General features: G+C 31.0%; 2 protein-coding genes across 2 annotated transcripts; one reads left to right on the top strand and one right to left on the bottom strand.

Annotated features, from left to right (window-relative positions):
- Window positions 1-385: 385 nt before the first annotated feature.
- On the top strand, window positions 386-3,086 carry LOC107192354 (putative protein arginine N-methyltransferase 9). The gene is made up of 8 exons (XM_015581582.1): window positions 386-548; window positions 615-741; window positions 865-1,266; window positions 1,337-1,754; window positions 1,798-2,273; window positions 2,349-2,505; window positions 2,589-2,666; window positions 2,736-3,086. The coding sequence occupies exons 1-8, from the start codon at window positions 386-388 to the stop codon at window positions 3,075-3,077; spliced, it is 2,163 nt and encodes a 720-aa protein (XP_015437068.1). The 3' UTR covers window positions 3,078-3,086.
- A 166-nt stretch (window positions 3,087-3,252) lies between these two features.
- On the bottom strand, window positions 3,253-4,175 carry LOC107192362 (serine hydrolase-like protein 2). The gene has a single exon (XM_015581589.1). It carries the CDS (start codon window positions 4,141-4,143, stop codon window positions 3,253-3,255), a length of 891 nt encoding a protein of 296 aa, XP_015437075.1. The 5' UTR covers window positions 4,144-4,175.
- Window positions 4,176-7,325: the final 3,150 nt, after the last annotated feature.

Below are 7,325 nucleotides of genomic sequence, written 5' to 3'. Positions count from 1 at the left end.
TATTGTGAAACAACATATTTGTTGTAACTATAACTCGTTACGAACATACAAAAATTGTTGCATCCTTTAAGTTTTTGTTCTGAAAAGTTTAATATCTTTACTGTATGACCTAGAGTCCGTCGTACCTATGTGATATTAACTATGAAACCTATAAATCATACATAGTGTCAGAGAGGAAATGTAGCGTAGAGCAAGAAATATTGCATGTAGTCAATTTGAAAGCTGTGTAGAAACAAAGGAATAACAATTTACAGTATCTAAAAATAAAATAACATTTTTTAGTAATGACTAAAAATTTAATTTTTTTTTTTTTTTCACAGAATAATAAGGGGCATGTATCCATATGGTAAATACGAACTGAAGGAGCCTCTGCGTTTGATTAAAAATGCAAAGGGAAGTAAATAGCATAGTTGCAAAATCATTGCAAAAAGCTTATAATCATGACAGAACTGGAAACGTAGGGAAGGCATATGCATATTACACAGTTGTAGCAGAATTATGTCCAACATTGAGATTGGATATTGAAGAAGCTTTTGTTGATGTACTTTGTATGTTTATATCTTATGGTTTACATTTCTCTAATAGCAAAATTATAAGTAGAATTTATTTCTTAGGTCAATGGGGAATGCAGCTTGCATATGAAAACAGATTTTCAGATATTGTTTTATGTTATACACGTTCTTTAGATATTTATCCAAATAATCCTCGTATGTTAAATAATTTTGCAGCACATCTTCTAAGGTAATTTGGACTGACAATTTGGGTAAACATAAAACTAGTTGATTTAAAATTTATTTTTTAACATAACAGATATCATGACCGCTAAAATACCATATAATGAGGATTAAAAATATATTGTTAAAGGAATAATGATCCAATAACGGCAATAAAATACCTAAAAAGAGCCCTGCAAGCCAATCCCAATTTTCTACCAGCAGAAAGAAATTTACAAAATGCATTTAGTATGGCTGTAGATAGGTGGCACTTTCCAATGTTGAATGACAAACAAAGAAATAGTGCATTTGAAAGCGTGATACAAAAGAAAATTTCTCAAGGATATGACACTATATTAGACATAGGAACTGGTACAGGATTGTTAAGTTTATATGCACATGACGCTGGTGCTGAGAAGGTTTATGCATGCGAATATTCAGTAGCAATGATTAAAATTGCTCAAAAAGTATTTGAAAGTAATAATGCCAAAAATATAATATTATTGCCCAAATTTTCTACAGATCTTGCAATACCTGCTGATATTACAGAAAGGTCTGTCCTTTACTCACAGTAATTGATTTTATTGTAAATGTGGAAAACATTTGATATGTATTTTTTTCAGAGTGAAATTAATAGTGACAGAAACTTTTGATGCTGGTTTATTTGGAGAACATGTAATACCATCTCTGTTAAGTGCTCATACAAACATATTACACAAAGATGGCATAGTGATACCCATGAGTGCTACACTTTATGTAGCTGCAGTGCAATGTGAATATATAAGAAACAAATCATCTGTAGTTTTTGATGAAGTACAAAATTCTTGTCCTTTAAATTTTGATAATATGTCTATATTATTGGATGATGAATATTATGACACGGAATATTTAAAAAATGTGAAAGTTAATTATATTACAGAACCTAAAGTTCTTTTTACTGTCAATTTTAATGACATATCAGATTTACAAAAATTTAATGTGGATGGTGTAAAGAGTTCTGTAAATGTAAAATGTGAGTATGATGGCACCATAGACTTGCTGGCAAACTGCTATTTTCCCAGCAATACCAACATTATTTAAACAGGGAGACACATTAACAATTAATGGAGAAATACTAAGAGGAAAATTAAAATGTTCTTATACAACAAATGTTACTGTATTTAATAACCATAATCATACAAAATTTTTATATCGTTTACCAAAGGAAGTTATAACATTTTTAAATGACTTTGAATATATAAAATTACTTACTGAAGTTAGTAAGTCACTCATTAACAAAGAAATAAACACTATTTTGGATACCTCTCCGTTTCCAATTTACGGATTCATGTTATTGAAGGAAAATAACTACAGTCAAATTTTGTATTATAAAACTGAAAATGAAACTCTTCGTCTTCTTATAGAAGAAGTTGCAAAACAAAATGGTTTTAAGGATAAGATACATATTGTATCAAACTATACAACTATTAACATTTCTTTAGATACTATATTTGTTCATGATTTTGACATTAAAGGAGAACTAAAAGATCATGGTCAAGAACATAATCATGAATTTTTTAGGTAACAATTTTAAGCATTTTTAGATCCAGTAGTCTTGTTCATAGAATTAAAAAATTTTAATAATGCATTTTACAGATGTATGCTGAAACCAAATGGTATCTTATTACCCGAACAAATATTCCTTGTTGGGCAGCTTGTGTTTTCAGAAGAATTGGCAAATATGGTTTATGTAAAAGATGAAAACTTACAGAGGCGGTCAACTTTAATATTTAATACAACAAATTCTAAAAAGGTGTATATACAAGAACGTATACATAAGTTAATTATATTTCTTAAATAGATTAAACTTATAATTGTATTGTTTTGCAGAAATTTAATAACTATCAAAATATAAAAAGTAGTTTTAACAACAAAAATTCATATGGAATCGCTCAGCATATTAATGAATTTAAGGTAAAATAATATTTGTCATATTAAAGAAAATGATATTTTATAAATTTGTATATTCATGCTACATTACAGATAAAACAGATTTTTGATTTAAATTCAAGTTTATATCTATATGAACCTTTATCCAATATAAATATACTGACAGAAATAAAAGAAAGTGAAATTGCTGAACAGATAGTCAATTTTGGTAAAATATATGCAACTACTAACAGGCCATTACCAAATGCACTGATTTGCTGGTATAAAATTAAATTGACATTAAATCACAATTACGACACAAAAAGAAATGGATCATTCATGAATCACACAGCAATATTGCTAGAGGAGGAATTAAAAAATATTGTTCTGCAAGGTAACGATGTGTGTATAAAAGTTCAACAGGCTGAGAGCATGATACATATAAAAGTCAAATGACTCAATATATAATTGTAACTCACTGGAATTCTACATTTATTTTCCATATTTTAATACTTATTCTGTACATATATAAAGAAGGATATAAACAATAAGTTCTATCATTAACAAAAATAAATTTAATGTTAAACGAACTAATGTGTATTACATACAATCATTTTATAAAAATAAAAGTTTATAATTTACTCTTTGTGTCATGCTTCAAAAATTTATATATATGTGGTGCTACCCTTTCAGGATAATTGTTATGTACATCATGGTTTCCTTTAACAAAAACTACAAAAAAGTCACTCTTATCTTTGATTGCAATTCTTGCTTGCTCTATCAAATTTGGGATTGTATCTATTTTGCTAGATCTATCTGCGACAATTAATATGACTGGAGTTGAAAATTTCTTCCAGAACTCTGCATGTTGTTGCATAGTAAATATTGGTCGTACAAGTTCTCTTAATCTAGGGTCACGATTATATTTATACAAGTCCCCAACTTTTGTAACTGCACGTTTGAACATAGCTTCTGCAGCATCTGTGTTCAATGTTTCTTGTCTTTTAAACTTCAAAGCATACATTACTTCTTCTTTCGTATATAATGCATCTTTAGCTGTACTGTACTTATTCAAATTATATGTTTTCTGAGTGTAAGATACAACGTCTCTAATTGGAAGAGGCATGATTCCATCTATGGCTATGATTTTTTCAAGACGTCCAGGATACAATATACTGAAATACATGCCTATTTGAGACCCAAAACTGTGTGCTAAATAAATACAAGTTTTCCATTTTAATGCATCTAATACTAGCAAAATTGTATAAACATAATCAAAATATTGCAATGGTACTCCAGAAGGAAATGGTGAAGAAAATCCATGTCCTGGCAAGTCTATGCTTATATAGTGGTATTCTTGTGGAAGAAGATTTATCAATCTATCGAACGATCCAGCATTATCTAAAATTCCATGTACCACCAGAATTTTCTTTCCTCTTGATGAACCATAGACTTTTGCAGCAATGTGTCCCCACGGTACAGGTAAATTGACTTCTGTTACTTGTTTCTTCGATGAACTCATGATGATTAAATACAATATTTGCAAGATAAATGCTCTATGAATTTATTTTCTCCATAGAATCAAACACATGTGAAGTATTACTATAAGTACAGCAATAATATGACAATTATATACTTTTGCTCTCATGAAAGCTGAAATAACAATATGATAAGGTATAATTTTATCAAAAATACGAAGTTCACTGCTAATCAGGTTCAATATTGCAAGTCATATTGTTTCTAATCAAATGACAATTGTAAGATAAAGTATTCTGCTTTATAATCTCATAATGAAATGAATCAAAATTCTAACATATTATTCTTGACTTTGGTGTTAATTACTCAGCTAAAATATATATGTATATTTATATAAATACTTTTATTGACAAAAAATAAAAATGGCAGTTTGTTGTTAAAATTTACAATCAAACAAAATTAATTCAAATATTGTTTAAAGAAATTATGAAAAAAAATTAATACTTAATTGTAAAACAGAAATGAATTAAATATATATTCGAAATGTAAATTATAAATTTAAAAAAAATACCATTAAACACATACCTAATATTCTACATTACAAAATAAATATTTATTATTCTTTCATACATTGCTTCTAATGGTGGTATTATTTGCTTACTTTTATTATTGTTATTATTTTTTGGTTACATTAAGCAAATTATTATCAAAATAAAATGTAATAGGTTTAATGTCGAATTTTTATTAAGAATATATATGCACTGTCACTATACAGAGTAGTATTTACAAACAACCGTATAGTCAACGATGAGTACATAGCTGATCAAAGGCTGATATGGTAGGTTGAGTTAGGTATTGAACATAGGTATATAGACGGAGCATGAACTGAGCGGGTTAGTAAGATTCGCGGTAAGGGGGTGGTTAGTTATAAATCGGGTAACTTCGTTCCTTTTCGGTGCTATTCGTGTATACAATCACGTTACACACGTGTATGCTATGAGAGATGAAAAGAATATACGTATTATACGTTAAAAATTCCGTATGTCATGTAGTTTGTATAGATATATCTATTTAACAAAATGAATAAATAGTATAAAGCATTAAATAATAGTACGGCACACAGCCCACCAGCCATTAATAACGAGCCGAATCGAGCCGAATGCATCCGAAGCTAACCGACGTATATCTAACGACTGCTGTCTTTTCCCCTCCAATCCTACGGTCCTCTCGCCAAAAGTGGTAGCTTATATTGTGCCGCTAACAAAGTGCTGCCACCTAGGTCATGTTGCGGCAAATATGCTTTAAGTTAACTAAATCGGATAATAATTTTGTGTCTACGTGTTAAGTTTTATCATTAAGGACATGTTGCATAAAGTCACATATATTTTTGCAAATAATATATATATTTTTAATAATATACAGGGTGGGTCAATAACTATGTCCACTTTGAATATTGCCGTTATTTCTAATAATATGAAAAAATGTTATATACAAAACTTACACGGTATAGAGGGGGGCATATTGTGACACAAATATTTTCTGCATGGGTGAAGGCATAGAGGAGATTTCAAGGTCATTTCTATTTTTTTTAATGGAATGCTATGTTTCTTTTATCGCGATGTGATAGCCGGTGTTGAAACGACTTCAGCGAGCTATCATTGAAGGTCATGCAAGGTCAAATGTGGTTGTAAAATAAACTTTCCTACATTACAGGAGATGCTTGAAGTGGTGACCGTTTGTGTCAATGTAAAGTTGCAATCTTCGTATCGCTGCATCACGTGCATGTCTTATCGTTTCTGAACTTATTCTAGCACATGCTGCAATTATCCGTTGTTTCATATTTTCTGGTGTAGTGGGTATTTATTGATAAACAGCATATTTCAATGCACCCCAGAGAAAAAAATCCAATGGGGTTCAATCTGGAGAACGAGGTGGCCAAGAAACTAATCCTCTACGTCCAATTCATTTATTTAGGTAAAGTTCGTTCAGTGCATCTCTTACTCTCCGAGCATAATGTACTGGACACCCGTCGTGCTGTAACCACACCATTTGGCAAACGTTTAGTGGTACATTTTCTAATAAAGTCCCCAATTTACTTCGTATAAAGTATGCATATCGTTCGCCAGTAAGATTTCCATCGATAAAATGCAGTCCGATTATTTGATCACCAACGATTCCACACCACACGTTAACTGATCATTGTCGTTGATGCTCAACTTATCGCAACCAGTGTGGATTATCGATACTCCAATAATGCATAATCATGCAAATTGAGATTTCCATAGTTAGTAAACGTAGCTTCATTGGTGAACAGTATTGAAGAAAAAAATCTTTCATCGATTTGTATTTTGTACAGAGCCCACTGACAAAATGCGACACGATTCATAAAATCCGTACCGTGTAACTCTTGATGAAGAGTAATATGGTATAGATGAAATTTATGCCGTGCAAGTATTCGTAGCACGCTCCTTCTATTGATAGCCGACTCACATTCAATCTGTTGGGAACTAATCTGCTCTTACGAGTACTCAAATTTCCGGTTTCTTTCAATTTTTTGCACAATCTTTGAAATGTTCGGTGCGAAGGATGTGCACGGTTTGGATACAAGGATTAAGCTCTTATCGAATTTTGTCGCATTTCTCCATAAATGAGGATCATATCCACTTGCTCTTCAAAACAAAAATTCATTTTGATGGTCACGCAGCTAGTTGACTTAGCAATCGACCGAGACTGACTACCGATTCAATGTTACGAACTGATGAGATGTTTACATTTCTAGCCACAACATAAATTATGTATTGCCACAATATAAACAATGTTACAAGACCATTCGTTTATCTAAAAGTGAGGGTCTATGAAATAATACAGCATGTGCTAGAATAAGTTCAGAAACGATAAGACATGCACGTGATGCAGCGATACGAAGATTGCAACTTTGCATTGACGCAAACGGTCACCACTTCAAGCATCTCCTGTAATGTAAGAAAGTTTATTTTACTACCACATTTGACCTTGCATGACCTTCAATGATAGTTCGCTGAAGTCGTCTCAACACTCCCTTTTCTATTAAAAAAAATAGAGATGACCTTGAAATCTCCTCTATGCCTTCATCCACACAGAAAATGTTTGTGTCACAATATGCCCCCCTCTATACCGTGTAAGGTTTGTATATAACATTTTTTCATATTATTACAAATAACGGCAATATTCAAAGTGGACATAGTTATT

This window comes from Dufourea novaeangliae, unplaced genomic scaffold, assembly GCF_001272555.1.
Source record: "Dufourea novaeangliae isolate 0120121106 unplaced genomic scaffold, ASM127255v1 scaffold329, whole genome shotgun sequence".
NCBI classification, from domain to species: Eukaryota; Metazoa; Arthropoda; class Insecta; order Hymenoptera; family Halictidae; genus Dufourea; species Dufourea novaeangliae.
Note: the sequence above shows the minus strand (reverse complement) of the source record. Positions and strands in the feature narration are given on the sequence as shown.

Bases quoted from the DNA above. Each gene is read 5' to 3' on its own strand.
- LOC107192362 (XM_015581589.1), bottom strand. From the start codon at position 4,143: ATGAGTTCATCGAAGAAACAAGTAACAGAAGTCAATTTACCTGTACCG.
- LOC107192354 (XM_015581582.1), top strand. From the start codon at position 386: ATGCAAAGGGAAGTAAATAGCATAGTTGCAAAATCATTGCAAAAAGCT. The intron at 549-614 runs GTATGTTTATAT...TTTATTTCTTAG, and splicing joins AGCTTTTGTTGATGTACTTT to GTCAATGGGGAATGCAGCTT. The intron at 2,667-2,735 runs GTAAAATAATAT...GCTACATTACAG, and splicing joins AGCATATTAATGAATTTAAG to ATAAAACAGATTTTTGATTT.